The sequence below is a fragment of the Epinephelus moara genome, chromosome 18, assembly GCF_006386435.1.
Source record: "Epinephelus moara isolate mb chromosome 18, YSFRI_EMoa_1.0, whole genome shotgun sequence".
NCBI lineage: Eukaryota > Metazoa > Chordata > Actinopteri > Perciformes > Serranidae > Epinephelus > Epinephelus moara.
The window spans coordinates 29668303-29692101 of NC_065523.1; the positions used below are offsets into that span (position 1 = coordinate 29668303).

The window sequence follows — 23799 nt, forward strand, 5'->3', positions numbered from 1 at the left end:
TGTGTGAGGCTGATTGATTGCCAAATGAATATCACCTGCACCTGCCTGTGAATCTGTTTTGCTTGGTTCAGAGAGAGGGTGAGGTAGGGTGCCGAAGGCCATTTTTCCATCACAGTCTAGTCCATTCATAGTCCATCTGCATAAAATGTATGTTTTATTGAAAGGGTTAAAATAAACACCCCCAAAACTGCAGTAATGGCTTCATGTTTCATCCTTGGACTCAGCGTGTCCGACAGAGCCCTGCTTTCTCCTCTCAGTGACTAATTTGGTTCTGATAGTCACACAACATGCAGTGTGAATGAACAAAACTGTGTTCCTCTTCCTCTTCACAATAAAAGCCAATCCGTGTATCACAAGTGGAATGCTTTTATTGTGAAACACCCACAGCAGGAAACTACTAATAAAACTATACAGAGGTGCCTAATTACAGAATGTGAGGACTCTGAATGGCCAAAAAAAAAGAAAAAAAGCAGATCACAAAAATAGCATCAAAATGTGGTTTCATAATTAATTTATTCACAATGGAAAACCACCTGGAGATGGACCACAAACCGTACAACCACCTTTCCACATTACACGAATGCAGTCAGCAAAAGCGAAAGGCCTGGTAATAAAGTATTTAGGACAGTCGAAATGCCAGAAGGAAGAAAGGAAAGAAAGAAAGAAAGACACAAACGAACAAACAAACGAGGGGTTGCATGCTCACCCTGGCGAAGTGCTCGGGGTCTCTCAGAAAGACGGTCCTCTCCTTAGCGATGCTGTTGCTATGGTAGAACTCCACCAGCTCATTCAGAGAGGAGAAGAGCTCGTCCCACACGTAGTACTGACAGCAGCGATCCTGCAGCACCTTGAAATGCTGAACATGGTCCCCATAACTGCAAAACAAACAGAGAGAAGTTTAAAATACTCTCTCATATTAAAGGAACATTAGTCTTGGTCTGGTGTGGCCCGATGATTAACACCAATCAGATGTTGTTCATGTACAAAGTCCATCCTGGGGACCAATTTTTAATGGCCTACAGCTTGTCTTTTAAAATATTCTATATTTCATACCTGCTGGGTTAATCAAGCAAGATCATTTTATATTTTTTCCATTCACGTTACAATAGCAGGACTATCGTATAGTTTGTAGGAACTATCCAGGTGAGAGTCTTGTGTTTTCATAAACAGACAAGCAAACAGATGTTTACCTAAAAGCAGACATTTGCTGCTCGGCAGCAGACATGGTCACAGCAAACAAGTGTAAAGCGTAAAATCAACAGTGAAGGTTGAATATTTTTGTGCGGAAAGATGAAACAGTTGTGTTTGTCACATTTGTAGGTGTTTTTTTTTTTTCCTTTTTGAACCCATATGATGCGAGAAGCAGGTTGCCTCTGGGTATTTTCACATTGTCTAATCTGGCCCTCATGCAAAAAAAAAAAGTTTGGACGCCCCTGCTTTACTCACTGGTCCCTCACAATAACTGTTTAGAGACTTGTGTAGTATCTCAAACTACTGGTCATGTGCTAAGTTTTTCCATGAGATTGTCACAAACAGCTTTAATCATTTTTAACATGTAGATCTGAGCATGTAAAAAGAAATATAATTCTGCCACTGCATCACCCATTTAGTCTCAAAATTAATTTAACATAAGGGTTAGTAGTTGAGGAGAAACTCTCCAGGATAGCTGCCATGTTTCTCAGATTGATAAAAACTGTGCATGTAGTGTAAAGATGCATGAAGATATATATGTGTCTTGAGCATGTTGTTGCAAACACGGTTATTACACTTAACTAAAACTAAAATGAAAATAAACCTAGCTTTGGAAAAAAAAAAACAGTTTAGTTAAGTGACATATAAATAAAAACTAGACTTTAGGGAAAAAACAAAGACTAACTGAAAGGATATTGTCTATATATATGTGTGTGTGTGTGTGTGTGTGTGTGTGTGTGTATATATATATATCTATAGATAGATATATATATATATGTATACATATATACAGGAAATATCCTTAGTTCTAATCTTTGTCAATGTGGTCAAATTTGTCAACACAACAAGCATGTGGAGGCATTTGTGTATATGTTTACTGAGACTGGGATGTCTACAACACCGATAGTCGGTTTACTTCACAAAATGTTTTTTGTATCATAATATCTATTCTGAGCTTCTTAAATCTTGCTCCTGACAATGCTCACCATATTACAATAATAATTTAAATAATAATATAAAATAATAAAAATAATATGAATACTGAAACTAAAAATTAAAATGAAATGAGCAAACCCGCTTTGAAAACTACGGAAGCGTATTGCATTCACTTGACAAATAAAAAAAAGGCCTGCTTTTCTGAGTAATTTTTTCTGTTTTTCGGAGTAAATTTTTTAATTTTTTTTTGGTGTAATTTTTTCTGTTTTTTGGTGTAATTTTTTCCCTGTCTTTCGTGGTAATATTTTCTGTTTTTCTGAGTGATTTTTTCCCTGTTTCCCTGTATTTTTTTTTCCTGAACGAGGAGACGAGATACTTCAAAATCTCGCGAGAAGCTCCCACCTGGCACCTTCAAGTGACCCCTGCATCCATGGTGACTCCTGCTCATGGATGTATTTTGCATCCGTGCTCCTGCTCCTAGACAATTTCAACTACGGGATCAATAAGGGTAAGAAATAAAAATAATAACTAATAAAAAAAGTACAAAACTAATACCAAAAATGGTTGAAAGATATCTTGTTAAAATCAAAATTACAACCATACATTCAAATCAAGCACAACAATGGCACTGAAAATCATGTTATAGCTAATCAAGGAGTCAGAGGTTGGTAGTTGCACAGTTGAGGACAGGAATCTTTCCTGCAGTTCTGAGGTTGGCAGATTTAAAAACATCCAGGACAACAATAGGTTGTGTCAGTTATGCCAGTGGCTCTCTAATGCTGGCATCACGTGGATTGCTGTGATGCCAATCCAGGTGTGCCATGGGATTTTGTGATAACTGCACATAATTACTGCAATATTCACCTCGGAGAAAAGAGGCTACTATAGAACTATAGACAAGAATGTAATTTATTTTAATTTAATTTAAAAAACCTTCACTGGGAACCTATTTGCTACTATTTGCATGTGGGAATTAAAAGTGTGTGACACATCAAAAGCCCTGATTGGCAGCCAGTGTGAGGGATGATAACAATTTAAAGGAGAAAGCCACGACCTACCACCGAAACAGAAGAGAAACCTGTTTTATTTTTTCTTATTTGTATTGTCTTATGTCGTGATGAGAGTGATAACACATGTTATAGAAGCTATTGTGCACAGATATAAATACAGGTGTGCCTTGAGGTTTTGGTGTGCTGCGGGCACAAAAGGTTTGAAACCGCTGAATTATGCAAATTAGGAGACGCTGAGACCTAATTTGTTGACTTAAGAGTAACTAAATAAATGTTTGTTCAAAACCCGGATATGTTTTAGTGTGCTGACAGGAACAGAACGTAGTGGTTGTTCGATCTTAATGTTCATAAATTGGATATCTTTGTAGGTTTATTGATGTTGCTGCTCTAGTTTCTGGTCTTATTTCTCTGATGGTGTTTTGTAAGCCTGTTTGGGTTGGGCATATTATACATGCATGACACCATAATCAAATCAAATCAGTCACAAATCAAACTATAATAACATCACAGTGTAGCAACAGTGGAGACTGATAGACAGTCGGACATAATCTGCTTGGCCCTGGGTCAGCGCTCTTTTTTTCACACAATAAATGTGGACCAGCTTTGGGTTGATACCAACAGTCTTGGCCTTTAGTCCTCAAAGCCGCCGCTTTAAATCCACAGCTGTCAGCTGTTGGGACTGGCATGCACTCACCACCGTCCTGCTCATTTGTCTCCTCAAAACACTCTGGAGACCACTTATTTCCTGCTTTATTTTATTTAAAATAGCTTTTTTTTCTCATGTACATCATGTCCATAGTGAAAACCTTGGCCAAAGCAGGTGGTGAGACAAAATTTAGACATTGAAGATGAAGAGAAACTCTATATAATTAGTAGTGGAGTCTTTTTTTAAGTTTGTGTGAGTAATATTTTGGAATTTAAAGAGCAGGCGATGACATTTGCATGGGCCGCTCTAAGGGTCAGGGGGATTCTGTGCAAAGCAGATGGAGTTAAACACAACGCCCATTTCGATGTGAATCACTTGTCACAGTATCTGATGTACTTGCAACATTTCATATTATATTTTGATGAACACGGAGTTGAAAGAAGATAATAAAATAAAGCTGATGGCACAAACAAAAATAGCCACCGTGCTGGAGTGCATGCCTTGTTGTTATGATTAAAAGAGTTTGGCCAGTATTCATTGGCAATCATACCTGCTCCCCTATCCTGCTCTGTGGTGGTTGCTAAGTAACTTGCCAGCTTATCTTTAGAAATCTGGACACCTCACCATGATCATACGGTTACATAACTGCATGCAATATGCAGCGGAAGTCGATGCAACTCCCCCATATTTCTAAACACATCACACAAGAGGGTGTGTGTGTAGGGCTTATGTTAATGATGGCTAAAATCTCATTTGGGGGAAGAGATAACAGCGATCTCATTATCATTTTCTCCATTGTTGCATCATTGGTGTGTTAAAATACAGCAGATTCCTCCCATAAATGACATGCCCCTGCTCTAGAATAAACACAATATAGCACTTGTGGTTTAACCTCACCGAACTCCTCCTCCTCTCTCTGCCTGGCGCTGCTCCAAGCCGGGAGAAAGTAAATGAGCACCGGCTTGTTTCAGACAGAATTCCTTTCTCTATTCAGATGCCGAGCTCTATGAACAAGCAAGGCTGACTCCCTGATGACTGGATGGCATTCAGCTACACCTCCACCCTGCCCTTCTTTCCCTGCCTTCTCCGTTTCACCCTCTGTGTCCTCATTTCCCTCCTCTCACCCTCTCACTCCCGGAAAATGATGAGACTGTAGTGAAGTGTAAAAGACAGAGGACGCTTCATTAGTTCAAGCCAAATGTTTTTTTTAATCTTATTTTTGGATTGACACTGTACCAGCCTCTGTCGTCTTTGAACATTAACTCTGTGTGATCAGCAGTGTTGTGTGTCAGTCTTCCTCTCTGCCTTAAGGGCTTGTATTCGTCTCAGTGTTGCCATCACTCTTCTCTGTTATCTGACTTCTATCTAACTTTTCCCTTCCTATCGCAGCTCCTCTTGTTATCTGCTCCACTCCGTCTCCATCACCGCCCCATCCCTCCACACTGACTCACACACAGATTTGTGATCTTCCCCATGAATGATCTCTATCAGCCCCCATCACTGTCCCAAGTTGTCTTACACTGTCTGCTGCGCCCTACTGGTCGGGCTTTGTTACTGCCACCAGCTGTGCAGATGTTGTACCTGGGCCCGTGCCCGTGCCCTCACCGGATAGAAAAGTGGGTGACAAAGAAAAAGGAAGGCAAATTTCGAATGTGTGCAGGTGGAGATTAAAGACAGGATGCAGACAGGGCAAGGACTTTCCCTTCAGGGTATTTACCACAATGACATGTAAAATGAAACACATCAAACACTTATGGGGAAGGGAAGGGGAAGCAAGTCATTATTTTAAGTTGTGCCGAAGCCTGTTCATCACATCTACTTTACATTTCCTGCAGCTGTTATGTGTCAGTAAAAATGCCATGTTTAACATAGTGGTAGCTTTTGTTTGTTTGGGGTCAATTTTAAAGCACAAAAATCAATTTTAAGCCAAGATTATAATCATCTGTCATCCTGACTAACACATTTTCCTGGTTATCCCATCCAGTGTTTGACAAATGATTGACATTAAACAGAGGATAACACAATACAGCAGCCACACACACAAACTCTATCTGTCTCAATGCACAATGCGAGAAAGATGACTAAGAAAGTTGCTGTGTGGGAAACTGTGATGGATATGTAGCTATGGCAGTTTTAAAGTTTGCTTTGTTTGGAAGTTGGTCCAGCAACTTCACTGGCTTCCTGTTAAATATCACATCGATTTGAAGACTCTGCTTCTCACCTTTAAGGCCCTTCATAATCAAGCCTCTTCCTACCTGTCTGAACTCCTTCATATCTACACACCCTCCCATACTCTTAAATCGTACTCATACTCGTCATCCTCCGCTTATCCGGGTCTGGGTCGCGGGGGCAGCAGCCTCAGCAAAGAAGCCCAGACAGTCCTCTCCCCAGCCACTTCTGTCAGCTCTTCCGAGGGAACCCCAAGGCGTTGCCAGGCCAGCCGGGCGATGTAATCCCTCCAGCGTGTCCTAGGAGGACTCCTCCCGGTTGGACATGCCCAAAACACCTCCCAAGGGAGGCGTCCGGAAGGTATCCTTACTAGATGCCCGAGCCACCTCAACTGGCTCCTCTTGATGCGGAGGAGCAGCGGCTCTGCTCCGAGTCCCTCCCGGATGTCCGAGCTCCTCACCCTATCTCTAAGGCTGAGTCCAGCCACCCTGCGGAGGAAACTCATTTCGGCCGCTTGTACTCGCGATCTCGTTCTTTCGGTCACTACCCAGAGCTCGTGACCATAAGTGAGGGTTGGAACGTAGATCAACCGGTAAATCGAGAGCTTCGCTTTCTGGCTAAGCTAAGGATCTCATCCCTGCTTTTTGCAGATGACGTGGTCCTCCTAGCCCCATCGAACAGTCACCTCCAGCTCTTGCTGGGACGGTTCGCAGCCGAATGTGAAGCGGCTGGGATGAGAATCAGCACCTCCAAGTCTGAGGCCATGGTCCTCAGCCAGAAAAGGGTGGATTGCCCACTCTTAAATCCTCTTCTGCAATCCAACTCACATCACATCTTCCTGCTTGACCACCATGGGTTTTAGAGCCTTCAGCCGTTTTGCCCCCCCGCCTCTGGAAATCTCTCCCCCATGACTTTTGCAATTTTGACTCCCTTTCTTTTTTCAAATCCCGTCTGGAAACACGCCTTTTCAAGCTGCCATTTTCAGTCTGATTTAATGGAGACACACATATGGTGACGTGCACTGATGTTGACTTTATGATGATGATATTACACCTAATATTTAGCATTATGATTTTTGTCTCGTCATTTTATTAACTTTTATTGTATTGTACATAATTGTTTGATTTTATGATCTATGGATACATTGCTGCTGCTTTTAACTGTGTCTTGTAAGGTGTCTTTAAGTGCTCTGAAAGGCGCCTAAAAATAAAATGCATTATCATTATTTTTATCATCATTAATACATTTTTTACAAGTTGGTTCTCACATGGTGGGAGAAACTGGCAAACCAGCGTGAGTTAAAACATAAAGGAATTACACCGAAACGCTGCACACGCTACCATTAACTCAGCAATATTGTATTAGACATAAAATCAAAACTTCCTAAATACTCAAGATATAACATGTCGTAAAATCTATGAGAGCATTTGATTATATGGAAGCAAATAAGAGACATAAGTATTTAGATTTTAATCACCACTGAATACTTGATACTGCAATTTAAACCACCACTCATAGCACTGACATACTTTACTTTGAAAATCCCAGTTCACTTCTTTGAAATTAAAATAGAAAAAATTCTTGATTTGCAATTTCAAAAGCTGTATTTGAATTTATTTTACAATGTTCACAATTTCAGAACTAAAAATCCAAGTTTCAGAATTAAACAAAAAAATTGATTGGTCAAATTCAGATCTAAAAATTAAAATTGAAAAATTCTAGTAGAACATCAGATAGTAGACGTCAGATTCTACATTAACAGCACAAACTGGGGGGAACAAGTGCCGTTGTTCTCTGTGGTAGTCATCTGTGGGTTTTTGAGATGCTTTCTTCACACGTGTCACACGACTGACAGTCTGTCTGTGACCAGCTACGTGGTTTTATCAGCCAGAAGTCATTTTGTCTTTTTTTTTTTTTTGTAATTTGACTCAGGACAACATCTTATGGTATGGACAAACATTATATACAATAACAGAACAATGACACAGCGTGGCTAAACTACAATCAGTGTTAGTTAAACGAAGGAAAGCCATTCTTCAAAAAAAAACACCTAGTTCACAAATTACTTTTGGCTTATCTGATTGTAATAAAATTAATTCAAACAAAATGGATGGTTTGAATAATACTTTTGACGATTATCATCACAGAGGTTGCAGATCCTCTGGTTTATTTACTCTAGAATTACAAATAGCCTGTCTGTACTTTAGGTTTTCATGCAACAGATGATACATTTTTGGATCTGAATTTGACCAGTTCAGTTTGAACAATGTAAATCTATTAAAAAAATTATTTTATTTATTTATTGTTTAATTTTGAAATTTGAGTTTTTATTCCTCCACGGCAGCAACAGGCGTGGCTGAAGGCATTTTGTTTTTCTGTTCATACGTACATCCCATTCCTGTGAACACAATATCTCAAAAAGACCTTGAGGGAATTTCCTCAAATCACTTTGGACAAACATGTGAACTAATTACAACATAGTGATCAAAGGCCAAGGTCACTGTGACCTCACACAGCATGTTTTTGGCCATAACTCAAGAATTCATACGCTAATTATGACAAAATGTCACACAGATGTGTAACAGGATCAAATTAAATGCTGACATTTTATATCGAAAAGGTCAAAGGTCAACATCACTATGACATCATGTCATAATGTTCTACAAAAACACTTTTCTGTCCATTATTCAACAACATAACTCAGGAACAGGAGGGGAGACATTTGGCCAGATACTGAATTGGTGACACTAATCTTGTAGCTGTGCTGATTGTAGAGATGATCTGTGAAGATGTGTGTGAAACATCCACGTTTTAGAATTTGCAGCATCCGTGGCTAAGTGGCTTAATGCATCAGTGGCTGTTAAAATTCAGATATTTATGTCTCTTGTCTGCTTCCATATTATTACAGGTAATAATGGTAGTGAAGTTTGGAAGACAAAAAAATATCTTAAATATTTCATCTTGATTTTTGCATATCAATTCCACACACAGTGTCAGCAGAGGAATAATGTACCTTGCAGCGTCTCTGTATAGCTAACCAGAAGTGCTTCAAATATTTATCAAGCAACCCTTAAACTACAACATGACATCTTCATGCTCAATTTGCCCTGCGGTGCAAAACACTACTCCACCTCTGTACCACTAGAGTGAATGCACTTTGAAATTTAGGCACGGACCATGGGAAAATTAGAGAGAACAGTCAGAATAAAAACCACAAAACATTTACAAAGGTCATGTAACACCTCCCACGTGTCATTATATGGTCGTATGAACAATGGGAAGTTAATAAAAATGTTTTAAATACTTCATTTGCTCATATTGGGGGTTGTTTACATCATCATGATCACTGACTAGACGTCAAAAAAAGAGGAAGGGGAAGGAGGATGAGGGAAAGCAGATGTAATGTTGCAGCTATATCAGCGTTAGGTGGTGCCATGTAGACGTTTTTATTAATTATTACCCAGAGACATCAGAGAAGCACAAGCGTAACACAGACAGCATCTGTCTCAACTTGATCACGAACTCACACACACACATATGCACACATACACACTCTCCAAGTGCCCTCTCATCTCCCTGATCCAGTGTAATTAAGGCCCACAGCGATAGAGAGATTATTTTCTTTTTCCAACTAAAAGGAAACGGGTGAGAGAGAGATTAAGGGAGAATGAGAAAGACTGAAAGAGAGAAAATGATATAGATGTAGAGATAGAATGCAGAGGGAGAGATACACGGTAGATGAGGACAGAAGTTATTTATAAAACTTTAACTCCGCGCCAGCACAATTCAAGACGCGTGAAGGTCATCCGTCCATCTTTCTCTCCACTTTCTCCCCATCAATCTAGTCTCACTTCCCCGTTCTCTCTCTCTGTCTCTGTCTCTCATCCTGCCAACCCCCCCTTTCTCTAATCTGCTGTTCAGTTTCTAAATCGCTGCAGATGTCTGGAATCCTTCACACGGCCGCGCTGACACCTCCAGCTGTCAATTTAACTCTGTGACTGTGAGAGTGTATCAGTAACCGATGGTGGTGTCAGGGAGTTATCAGGGTGCTCGTCAGCCCATGTGCTCGATACAAATCACTGATTACATCAGTGTTTACGCGCGTGTCTGGTTGGCGTGTTTGACTTCCCGTTATCTCGTGTATCACAGGCTGAGCGTGGTGTGTGTGATTTTGTGAAAGTGTGTCAACCAAGCGTGTCAGTGACTGAGAGGTTCAGCTCCTCCTGCAGCATCAATATATATTAGCCATCACCTGTCTCCATAGATGGATGACGAGAAAGGGCAGAGGGAGGAAGTGTGTGTGTGATGGTGTGCAGACAGGGCGCCGAGATGGAGCGAATGAGGTGAAGAGTGATAAAAGATCTGTGGTGGAAGCAATTTAGTCCAAAGTGTGTTGACGGTTCAATAAGGAGCCTTTCAGACGGAGATGATATGGGCCTAAAAGAGGGAGAAAGACTCTCTTCTCAAGTCAGTTATTATAAAACAATCAACCATATACCTAAACAAACACTGACTTCATGCGAAAAAGCAGAAATAGCAAACTCCTATCTCTATAGCTTGCATCAATTCTAACTCTTTATACTTTGAATTTAAACCATGAAGTCGTTCGTGTCAGCCTGAAAATTTGGATAAACTGATATGATGGGTTCAGACAAGAGCTGCTGTCATTGGTTGAGATCAGTTTCAGAAGATGGAGTTCATATCAGCAACTGGCAATAAAAAAATCCTGTAATAAATATAGATTTGAGTTATATAATAGTTTTTCAGAGCCAGAGATGCTTCAAGGAGAGAAATAATCTGATCACTTTAGTTCAGTCTCAACAGACAGAGTGAAAGAGCCACAGCTTTTCTGACTAGCCAAACCAGCCTATAGCAATTTGGGTACGCTAGTTAGCAATGCTACATTCTGAAAAAACAGATTGTACACATTTTGAGGCTGCTGTATATGGTTAATTCTTAAAGGAATAGTTTGACATGTTGTGAATCATTATTATTTGCTTTCTTGTGAAGAGTTATCTTAGGTTTTTCCCCCTGTTTCCAGTCATTGTGCTAAACTAATCTAAGCTAAGCTGCTGCTGGCTGTAGCATCATATTTATCGTACAGATATGAGAGTGGTATCAATTGGCTCATCAAACTCTTAGCAAAAAAAAGCAAATAAGCATACTTTCTAGAATAACAAAAGATTCATTTTAGACAAGACTACTTTTTGCTATCAGTGTTGCTAGCTCTTTTCCAGTTAAAGTAGCTAGCACTAGCTCCAAAAAGGGCTAAAATTCGCCAGAAGACGCCATATGCTCATTCGCATATTGGTGATATCATCGTGCATTAATGGAAGTATTAAAACTTCCCTGAATTTGATTTAACAGTGCCACAGGGATGATGGGGTTTTTTTGTAGGCCAACACGGACGTTAGCTAACCCTGGTCCCCTCGACAAAAAGCCTGTGGGATTTTTCAGTTGGATTTTGGATTATTGCAAAAAATACACGTTGTTTAACAAGATAATCTCCACAAGTTAACACCACTTTTATGATTTTTGAAATGCAATTACAGTCATCAAACGTAAAAAGCTAACGTTTATCTATAAACGAACTACACTAAGGTTGCATCATGACTTAATGTCGCTACCACAACAAGGCTGTAAAGACGTTTTTGGCATGATGATGTTCTGTAGTCTTATTTAGCCACTTAGCAACTGCTTTTTTTAAGACACCTAACAGCTTCAAGATTCTCAAGTAAGGTATTTACTGGTGTTATTTTATGTTGTGGAACAAAACATGTAAATCTCTTATGCTTGTCTTAACCACAGACCTTATTTCAGGCATCTAACCAAAAACCCACTGGCTTAAGTAGAATGAAGCGGGAGATGAATCCTGATTAATTTCTGCACCAATCTAAAAACAATCGCTCAGCAGATCATTTGAATGGCATAAGAGCTATGGTGCTTATACTATAACGTACTATCTACTATAATGCAACACTCACTAAGAGGGTCTGAAAAGTTGTTAAATCTAGCGAGAAAGTTGCCAAGATGGCAAAACTGTTTGCTATATGATGGGAGTCAAACATTTTCTCACAGCTACAGTTGTCTTTCCCAAAATGTTGAAATACTCCTTTAAGTTTGTAGCATGGTAAGCACTGTAGACCCAAACTAAAGTCTGTTAAATGGAGACCCTTTAGGGCTAAACAAAATCATGCATTCATGATTTTATGACGTGCAATTGTTTTTCTTTTATACTTGGGTTTATGTACCACTCCATCACCAGAACCAGAGAGGAGAAAGACAGAGAGGAAAGGCAGTGAGAAATATGTACAAAATAAAGTGAGAAAAAAACAGATGGAGAAAAGAAAGGAGGAGACCCTCTGGGGGGATTGTTTCCCAGAGGACTGGCTGGTCTTATTTCAGCTCCACTGTCAATATGAGAAAACAGAGAAATAAAAAAGTTAAATCATGCAACCCCCCCTCCACCCACCATAAGCTCTTCCTTCCCCTGTCTATTTTATCTGCAGTCGCGGCTTGCTCTTTCCCTCTGTCTCTCTTCATCTCTCTTTATATTCTACTTCTCTCTATTTCTCTCTGTATTTATGTCTCTGTCTCTCTCAAGTCTGTCTCAATTGTGTGTAGGTCACTGAACTGTGGTATTCAATTGGTGCCACTGAGCTGTGGGGCAAGCTGTGAAAGCCTAACTGGACAACTGAAAACAAAGAAAAGAAGAAGCACTTTTTTCTTTCGGTTACAAATGTCGAAGCAGTGATGAAAACAAAACAACATAACAAAGAAATCATAGGTTTTCTATGGTTACTACAATTTTGGCAAAGTCATCTTCATTGGGGATATTTCCAAAACCTCTAGTACTGTGAGAGTTAGCAACTCAGTCTCCAAGATAAATGTTGGCATTGTATGTCACTGCAGACTATGGATACATTACATTTGTGTGTCATTATGAAGCAGATGCAAGACTTAATGTCACTTTGCATTTCAATAATGCTGTGGCTAACGTTTTAGGCTCGAAAACCACTTGGTTATGGTTAGAAAAAGATCATGTTTTGGCTTAAGATGCCCGATGCTTTCGATGTCACAGTCCCGGCAGGAAATGCAGTGATAGCTCCACAAAAGATTAACACATTTCATGGCACTATCCTCACAGGAGATGCAGCAATGTCTCTGTCAAAAACAATCGCTTTTCCTGGCACCATCCCTGCAGGATACACTGCAATGTCTCAGTAACAAACAACTGTATTTTGTGGCACTATCCTGGCATTTAGGTAAAACAACAACTGCATTTTGTGGTACTAATCTGGCTGGAAATGCAGCCATGTCTCTATAAAAACAGTCACTTTTCGTGGCACTATCCTGGCAGGAAACACTGCAGTGTCTGGGTAATAACCAACTCCATTTTGTGGCACCATACCGGCAGGAAATACAGTGATGTCTCGGCAATAAACAACCACTTTTCGTGGCACCATCCCAGGTGGAAACACAGCAACGAGTCACAAAATACCGCCCACATTTGGTGGCTGGAAACATAGCAAAAAAACAACCAGTTTTCATTTTATTATTTTATTTCACCCACACCATCTACCATCCCCTTCACCTCCAGATGCAAAGACAGCTCATATGCTGATTCACTTAAGAAACATCAGTGTGATACGTATGAAACAAACAAATGTATCTGTGGTTTGCAGAAACACACAATACCAGCATTTTCCTCTGGTGACTGGACTGGATTAGAAGATAACACTCTCATGTATTAGAGCGTCTATCTCTCCGTCGGAAATAAGTAATTAGTATTTGAGTATTTCCCAAAGTGTCAACTATTGCTCTAGTGGCTTGGATGTGCATGAAGCAAGAACTTAAAGGAGAATTTCACCTGAAGATGAACTTAATTGCTGCCAGCACCGTATATTTATTCCCAAATGACGTTGCATAACTTCGCTGACTCAATTCTTCCCTCAGTTCTTTTTCACTTTTTCTCCACATACATTTATTTGTCCAGCTATATACTAAGTGTTTTGCTTTTATCAGAGGGTTATCAAGCCTCCCAAGGAGACAACATTCATGGGACACTGAGTCCGCAGTGTGTTACTTAAAGCTCACAGAGGATTATGAATCTGTAAAATAAGCACAGCCTAAAGGGTCAGTTCCCTTTATGGTTCCTCTTTGGAGTAATGACCCTGTAAAAAGTCTAATGATGAGTGATGGCAAGAAGGCTGAATGAACAGCCCGATTCAGCACTTTGCTGTATGAGCCATCAGGCACTGGAGGCATGAGTCAGTGATATCAGAGGCCATGTCAAAAACGGTGGCATCCACAGTGGAACGCCACAACAACAGACAAACGGCTCAGTCTGTTTTAGTGAGCAGTATTTACAGTATTCCACACTCAAAGGAGGATTTTTAAGGCCAAAAATACAGGCAACACTTAAATATATCTGCAGTGATGTCATTGTCATCACACTTTGTCATCACTCTGTGTCCCAGTGGTAGCAAGGGGCAGGAGTTAGTCATTTTTTTAACAATAATTATCTCGAGGAAAGACACTCTGATTGACCTCCCTGAGGGACAAGAGTAAATGCACAGAACTCAAGCTATCTCTCACACACACATACACACTCACACATATACATTTGGTTTAGACAAACCATATCCAAATGTGAAAGCAAAGACAATGTCCTTTGTTCTACACATGACCGTCACCTGATAAGACAAAGGCCACAGGAAAACCAAATGTTCTGTGTGTATGTGTCTGCACGCGTGGGCGCACCACCATACTGTTCAAATAACAATACGTCAAAAGCACATAGAGGGCTGAGCTGCGGTGAAACGACCTTGAGCTCTATCAGACGACGAGACACCCAGCAATCAAAAAGAAAGTGCCGACTGCTTTTACAGTTTGACTGAAAGAAAACACAAATAAAAAAGTACTGTTTCAGGGAGAAAAGCAAAATGACCACACAGCTGAAATAAACAAAGGTGCGCTCCAGCTTCAAATATCATGTTGTGGTTGTTATCAGAGTGTATCCACTTTCCCTCCATGTGCACCGTCTGCTTTTTGCTGCTGTTACTGATTTCCAAGAGTGTCCTTAGATGACTCACAGAGACAGTGGACAGCTTTTACAGTTGTTACATTCAGCTGTGAGTGTTACGTGTAGGTGGAAGAACTGATATTGATAGTGACTGTGACAGAGTGCGAAGGAGGAAGTGAGATTTTCCATTTGAGAAAAAGCGAAAGTTATGTCCCTTGTCAGCGAGAGTCTGAAAAATACCCCACCAACAAAAACCAGGAATATATCATGCTGCCTTTTAACTGTGTTGATGTACCTGAGCTCTTTTGCTCTAGACGTGTCTTTTTTCTTTTTCAGACTAGACCTATGTTACAGCATTTTGGAAGACTCAGACACAGGAAAGACAAAAACCCATCCTTTGGGTGAGTCTGCTGCTGAGTCAAAGAGAACTGTGAAAGCCCAGCTAAGCAAAATGGATTCCTCATCTCTGTCTATAAGAGTCTAGGTTGGCATCACTTTGCTCCACTTTCCAAAAATAAGCTACTAAATAACCCATTGGGACAGATTCGCTGGCATAGTCTGAAGCTAGTCCCCAGCCACATATTCTTTCATAACCACCTTTCAGAAAGTAATCTGAACAGAAACGCTACTTAAACAAGGCCCCCTCTATTCTGTCTGTGGGCAATACAGCTCTAATGCAGACCCCAGAAAGCTTTTATACAACCCAGACACCAGAGGAAAACATTGGCATTGTATATTTTTTGCAAATCACAAATGCATTACATTTGTACATTTCATATGTATCAGGAATCTAAAGTGGTGGAGTATAGAGGCTGACTTTGCCATTGTGAGGTGGAGGGTATGGCTGCCAAGCTGCAGACCACTGTTAGAGAACAACAAAAATGGATGTGATTTCACGAGTCATTGCTGCTTCTCCAGCTGCTTTTTTTGCCACCAAATGTGGGTGTTTTCTAGCATTTTCCATTGGCTATAGTGCCACAAAAAGTCCCCAGTTTGAATCCAGGGTGGGGGGTTTGAACCCCAGGGTGGGGGAGCCCCTCTGTGCAGAGTTTGCATGTTCTCCCGGTGTCAGCGTGGGTTTTCTCCACATTCTCTGGCTTCCTCTCACAGTCCAAATACATGCAGATTAGATTAATCAGTGACTATAAAGCCCCATTTCCACCAAACACTTTCGTTTTGGCACATTTGAAACCAAAAGTAACCCTTCAGACATGGTACCTAGACCCTAGGTCCGCTTAGCGTTTCCACTGCAAACAGTACTCCTAAATGTGAGCAGGGTTGTTGTCACTCACTGCTCCGTCCAGCACTCACTGTATTTCCTCATCAGCAGTGACACAGATGGAAGTCTGCACCTCGTTTATCGTCTACAGAACGAGGCTGCACGCCAACATTTTCACAAGAAACTAAAACTTGCTGATTAAAGTCAAGAATCAAGCCTTCCTTTATGGCCTGAAAAAAGTATCCTACTCCTTTGGCTGAATAAAGCTTTTTAAACCTCTTAATTACCTGATTATCTAAAAATTTCATCCTCACCTTGACCTCAGTGTTTCTAAACACCGTGGCTATAGCCCAGTCCCCAGCGTGCATTTTTCATAATTGGATTGGATTAGAATGATAAACAAGGCCGCAATGTTCAATAACCCAGTAACAGCTTTCTGATGGTTCATTACATTGTTTTATTTTATTTATTTATTTTGCTGGGAATGTAGCCTGAGAGCATATTAAATCCCAAAGGTGGCAACAGGGGTGACTGTATGATGAAATCGATTTGTTGTAATAGAATTACTTGTCATCATCACATGATGTCACAGTGACACCCAATCCTGACATCCTCACACATAGACCTTTAACACCATGAAATACTTCCATGATGGACTAAGACAACGTATCCTCATACAACGGTTCATCTTATGATATCTAATGAATTAGTGCCCCTGTCGGTTAGGCTAGGTTTAGGAAAAGAGTCAGTCTTCATAGCTACATGAGTTATATACGAATTCTGATGCATTACTTTCCGTAGGTGGAAGAACAGTGCATGACAACAGCCTGACTAAAGTGATGTCTGTGAGAATGAACCACGGTGCCTCTGCTTGACCTTAATGTGACATTCATTCATTCATTTCCGGTAACCCCTTATCCTGTTTGGTGTTGCAGGGGAGCTGGAGCCTATCCCAGCTGACATTGGGTGAGAGGCAGGGTTCACCCTGGACAGGTCACCAGACTATCACAGGGCTGACACATAGAGACAGACAACCATTCACACTCACATTCACACCTACGGACAATTTAGAGTCACCAATAATCTGCATGTCTTTGGACTGTGGGAGGAAGCTGGAGTACCCGCAGAAAACCTACGCTGACACGGGGAGAACATGCACCCTCTTGCTGTGAGGCAACAATGCGCACCACTGCATCACTGTGCCACCTTTAAGGTTTTGGTGAAACTGACCCTGAGATTTCAATGAAAACATCACAAATCTGTATTTTAACCTTACATTACATTCACAGTGTTGCATAATTTCTAACTTCACCAGCAGTTTTCCAGTGAATTATGGAACAAAGTCCCTTTTTGGCTTCACTTGTTGTGGCGTGTGAAAGCGTATCCGATTTTCACGGGCTGACGTCAAAGCCGGACCGAGCTGAGCCGAGCTGAGCCGGGGCTGAAGTTTCCACAGTTACTGCTGTCAGGACGTCTCCTCTGACAGGGGAGCTGTCAGCACACGAGGACCGCACACACACTCACACACTCACACTCACACAAACACCTGACCCAATTTTCAAGCTGCTACACCATCCAGCAACAACAGCCAGAGAAGCATCAGCAAACAGCCAAAAAATAAAACAAGTAGCTTTAAAATCCTCTCTGTCCCCTCTTGGCAAACCTGTTTTACACACAGCACCTCCCTTCTCTGCCTTTGCTTTAATTTTCCCTTTCGATTCCCTTAATGCAGGAAGCTTCCTTTCCTGTCCTAAATCCACTGGGTGAGAGATATCATGCCCAGACTTTGTTACAACCAACCACAAAACAACCCACAAATCCAACTCTTAACCCCCGACTTAAGCCAGTTACAGCACCAGCACCCCATAGAGGAGCCAACCCTCAGTTCCAGGTCTGGCCTTTAGTGCCAAAACTCAATCTCCAGACACCCCCCCTTCGCCCCCTCCACACACACCCTCCACCTCCAATATCCACACAACCCCCGGGAAACAAGACCAAGCCTCAGCTGCATCCCTGACCGGCGTCAGCCCCCCGACAAGACAACCAATCGGCCCCATCAGCAGCTCCAGATGCCGCGGTGTGCCAGACAGGATTAGCTCACATCAGGCCAGAGGGGTTGCGGATCCTCTTACCCTCCTCCCCATACCTTATCCTCCAGCCCTCCTCCTCTGCCTGCTCCTCTGATCCCCTGCCACCAACATAAAGTCTACAAGCACACACTCGAAATGTTATTAACGATCCAACAAGGGACAACAATGCTGCATGCGCAGGGATGTGAGCATACAATATATATTTGCATAGGTCTGCTAATTGAATTAGATTGCATTAGAAGAGATTGAATTCAACTTTAATGGTCCCGGTGGAGGAACAGGGACACTGCAGTAATAAGAGGATGCATTGAGAATAGGAAGAGCATGTCATAAAAAAGAATATATAGGTCAGACTGGTGTATAGAAGTCAACCTAAGAGTTTTAGCTCTCAGGCTTATTAAGGATACAGTGCAACCCAGTCGCCAGAGAAATGTTGGCATTGTATGTTTCTGCAAACTACAAATAAGTTGCATTTAAATGTTATGTAGTGTATATGTTGAAAATATATGTTTCAGCAATGCTGTGGTTAATGTTTGGTGAGGTTTAGGCACAAAAACCACTTGGTTATAGTTAGGAAAAGATCATGTTTTGGCTTAAATTACCTTGTTTGGGGGGCACAGTCCTGGCAGGAAGTGCAGCAATGTCTCCGTAAAAAGCAACCATTTTTCGTGCCAGTATTCCAACAGGAAAAGCAGTGATGTTTTGGTAATAAACAATTGCTTTTTGTGCCTAAAATTCCTTTCAAACACAGAAATGACTACCTTAAAAACACCCATGTTTGGGGGCTAAAAAGCTGCAGGATAAAGAGCCATGGGTCGCTAAAAAACACCCACATCTGGGGGCTGAAATGCAGCGGCATTAAGAGCCTCAGGGTCACTAAAAACACCCACATCTGGGGGCTGAAATGCAGCGGCATAAAGAGCCTCAGGGTCACTAAAAACACCCACATCTGGGGGCTGAAATGCAGCGGTATAAAGAGCCTCAGGGTCACTAAAAACACCCACATCTGGGGGCTGAAATGCAGCAGGATAAAGAGCCATGGGTCACTAAAAAACACCCACATCTGGGGGCTGAAATGCAGCAGGATTAAGACCTACATTTCGCACAAAACACCCACATTTGGGGGCTGAAATGCAGCAGGATAAAGAGCCATGGGTTGCTAAAAAACACCCACATTTTGATGCTGAAATGCAGCAGGATAAAGAGCCATGGGTCACTAAAAAACACCCACATCTGGGGGCTGAAAAGAGCCATGGGTCACTAAAAAACACCCACATCTGGGGGCTGAAATGCAGCAGGATTAAGACCTACATTTCGCACAAAACACCCACATTTGGGGGCTGAAATGCAGCAGGATAAAGAGCCACAGGCTAAAAAATATGAGCCACAGGTCGCTAGAAAACACCCACATTTGGGGGCTGAAATACAGGAGCATAAAGAGCCATGGGTCGCTAAAGAACACCCAAGTCTAGGGGCTAAAAAGCTGCAGAAAAGACAGCGATGGGTCTCTAAAAAGTACACATACTTGGTGCCTTAAAAACCGGTGGAAGCAAAGCAATTACCTGCTCAATCACGTGCCTATGTGACACGTCATAATATTGATATAATACCTGACACCTATGAAACATGCAAATGTAACATGACAGTGACGATTCTCAGTCATCCAGGTCATGGTAATCATAAGTGCTACATCATAGGCAGCTGGGTTTCTTACTTGAAGAAGTTTTGTCTTCAAGAAACTCAAGCAAGTCCAGTTGCCTACAATATATCACTTATGATGCAAATGTAACATGTTCGTGGTTGTAGAAACGTACAACGCCATTATTTCCTTTGACAACTGGGCTGAAATGTGCACACTATAAACTCTTGAAAGATCCTTTATCTCCTACCTGACGGACATGGAGAACTCTCCAGGTGCGCTCTCACTCTCTCTGACCAGAAACGCCCCACACTCCCTGTGTCTGAGTCGACTTTCTGCCACACCGCGAGATATACGACCGGCAAACCAGCTGTAAGCAAGAAAGAAACAAGTCATTGATTTTACTGTTTTATGTATGTGAGTGTGAACTGTGTTTTTCTGGGATCTGTGCAGCTGCAACACATTTCTGCACACATTCAAACATTTGTTTGGATATCATAACTTTTGATGTTTGTATTTCCAGTGGAAATAATGAGACTTTAAAAGCAAAGCAGCTCTCAACAGGAGAGATCAACGCTGACAGGGAAATAAAAGAGAGGTTGAAGGGAGGAAAAGTTAAATTAGCACATTTCTGAAGTTATTTTTAAGCACGCTGCTAAATATGCACGCCAAACAAATCCCAAAATGCCGGATTTCAGTTGTCAGCTGTGAAGCGCAAGTAATGGTACCATTTTTCATTTCTTTTCTTTTTTTTTCGCTCATTAGTCTTGCTTAGTAGAGCAGTTTGTTTGGATGCAAGGTTTGCATAAATGACGTTCTGCTTTCATGAGCCCGTGCTCCGCAGTCAGATTGATGGCTCAAATGAGGGGAGAGCACATCCAATATGGATGCCACATTACGGGACTCTCTTGGTTGGGGTCGTGGGGTCAGGATTCTGGCTGTGTGAAGAAATGCAGGAGGGGGAAAAACACATATCCTTAACGCTGTGCACAAACTTCACTCAGCAGCTCCAACTGGACCGTGCATCAGTGTTCATTAACGAGCCCCGTTGCCAGTTTAGTGTTTGTCACAGCAAAAAAAAAGTGGAGCCCAGCTGGTGTATGACCATCTGATGGAGATACAGGGTGTACCAGCAGCTTCACTGTAAACACACACACGGTTGTATCATGTGTGATTACGTAAGACAGCGAGTGAGTGTGTCCCTTTGGGTAGGCTGCCTTATGCCGGAGTGCAGATGTCCAAAGCAGAGCAGAAAAGGCCCCGAGCGGCACACACTCACTGATGAGCTGTTTAGATGGACCAGTGCTGGACGTGTGAAATGTATTCATGTGCTTTACAGATGAGTTGCAGACGTGTGTGTGTGTGTGTGTGTGTGTGTGTGTGTATGTGTGTGTGTGTGTGTACTTACGCGTGTGGCCGCAGGTTGATGTAGTTTTTGGGCACAAAGCCTTTTCTGTTGTGGAGCTCAGCTGTGTACCAGTTAGGATCATCCTCCATGTTGGTGATCTAAAAGCAAACACACACACACACACACACACACACACACACAGATGAAATATTGCCCATAATGATGTTGACGCAGCCTATTACTATCGGGTGAAAGGCCAACATCATTCCTCTCTCGCTCTCTGTATATCAATCTCCTCGCCAGGCCTCTCTTCTTCTATTATCCGGTACAGTGGCTTTTATCCATCGCCATGTGAAGCGAGGCCGTCGACTCACACAAATTCCGAAAGCACACGAGATTATTGGCCGGTTCAAAATGCCACATAAAGCCCTTCATGACTACACACACACGAGGGGCCAGCAAACAGATCTGTACTGCATTAACCCGTGTCGCTGCGTGTAACAGAGCAGAAGTGTCACGCTTTATGTTCAATAGAATCAGAGCTGCTGATGTTAAATGACTTTTTCTGACGGACATTTTTTAGACAGAAACAGTGAGTGCAGCGGAGGACAGTTTCTAATTGTGAGAGACACACTGTCACCTGATACGGTCCGGTTTAACTGCTTTAATGTTTACCTCTTTCATCCTGTCTCGTTTCATTGCTCTCGCTGCAGTTTTTTCTGTTCTGTTGTCGTTTTTTATTCAGTATTCTAATCCAGCGCTGACACCCCTTGTCATTTTGATATTTTAAGCTGTTGTTTTGTTTGCTCCGCTTGGTTTGCAGTGATTTATAAACCCCTTATTTTCTTTATCTCCCCTACAGAGCTGAGGTTCGTCGTTTTCATCAGTCAAATAAACTAAAAACAAACTGATAGGAAGCAGAGCATGACATACAGTTAAAAACATGTACAAGTGAAATGGATCCTGCCTTTAATGATGGTAAAAGTCCTTTGGCAATGGTGCCCATCTGCCAAAAAAAAAAAAGTTGTCCTGTCCCCTCTCTGCCTTTAGGAACTTCATTTCATGCACCACCTACTTTAATGGTGGCACTGTGAAATTGTGGGAACATTTGAAAATGTGTTGCAGGCTACGGGGTGATTTACTGCTCATACAGTAGCATCAATCATGGTTCAATCACAGACCTGAATGATTGCCCTTTCACTCGGTGGGTGGTTTCAATGTCAGCCAGACAACATTTCATTTGAATGAGAAAAAAAACCTCTTAAACAACTCCTTGCTATGTTTGAGGCAGGTTAATACAACATGTTGGACTTTCTTAAGACTACCATATTCACATCACTCAGTTTAGGGCTCAGTTAAAGGAAAATTCTCTGCAAAAATGATCATTTGTAGGTTAATTACTCACCCGGAGTTACAATGAATTTGTGAAGAAAAGTTCTTGCATGCCTCCGGTGAAGAATGAATTCACAAACAGAAAATTCTTGATTTGAAGTCAAGGTGACCATATCTGTTTACAAACTCTCACACAACTCGTGCAGTATCATAAGCCCCGTTTCCACCAAACACTTTTGGTATGGTACTTTTTGAACTAAAAGTAACCCTTCAGACATGGTACCTAGACCCTAGCGTTTCCACCGCCAACAGTACACTTAAATGTGGGTGGGGTTGTTGTCACTCACTGCTCCGTCCAGCACTCACTGTATTTCCTCATTACTGGTGACACAGATGGAAGTCTGCACCTCGTTTATCGTCTACAGAGCGAGGTTGCACGCCGACATTTTCTGAACAAAATGAAACAGGCTGCAGTGTCTCTCTCCATGAGATATTTAAAAATAAGGGGTTTGTGCATTTAGTCCTTCTCAGGCAAGCTCAGGGGTTTAGTGTTGCTGTAGCCCACAGGAACTACACTCCACAAGGCTTTTTTTTCTCTGAGTGAGGATTAGAATATCTGCCGTTCACATAACCCGTCCAAAATCAATATACTGTACATAAATGCTGAAGATCCACTCATTACTAAAAGTGTATGTCATATAAAAACTAATGTAATACTCAAAGTTGTCACAGTGACATTTAAGGTGTGTTGATGGATTCACATCGTCAACTCATGCATTGAGTAACATTACAAGTTCACTTTCCAACTTAAAAGTCGTTGGCAGTCGGCCCAGTGAATTAAGGTTTTTTTTCAGACTCCAGCTGCTGTGAGAGGCAGCAAAACATCCTTTTATCTTATAGTTATAAACAACAAATACAACTCTCCATGGTAACAGTGGTTACATGAGCAGTGTTGGGTAAGGGTTACTTTAAAAGTAATCAAAGTACGTTACTGCGTTACTTTTTAAAAAAGTAACCAGTTACTTTACTGCGTTACTCCCTGAATAAAGTAACTCAATTACTTTGAAAGTACTTCCAACGTTACTCCCTGAGAAAAGTAACTCAAGCACTTCTAAAGTACTTTTGAGTATTCTACATTTCCTATTGGGCAATGGACCACAGGGCGCTAAGCCTACATTTTTTGTCCTCCAAAAT

General features: G+C 41.5%; 1 protein-coding gene across 1 annotated transcript in view; it reads right to left on the reverse strand.

The window, feature by feature from the left end:
• The window catches only part of grapa (GRB2 related adaptor protein a), a 45946-nt gene that overhangs the window by 17113 nt on the left and 5034 nt on the right, over nt 1-23799 (reverse strand). The window contains exons 2-4 of the mRNA XM_050068667.1: nt 21334-21431; nt 20176-20295; nt 707-875 (exon numbers count right to left, since the gene is read on the reverse strand). Of these exons, the coding sequence (XP_049924624.1) occupies nt 707-875; nt 20176-20295; nt 21334-21431 (387 nt within the window). The remainder of the gene's footprint in view (nt 1-706; nt 876-20175; nt 20296-21333; nt 21432-23799) is intronic.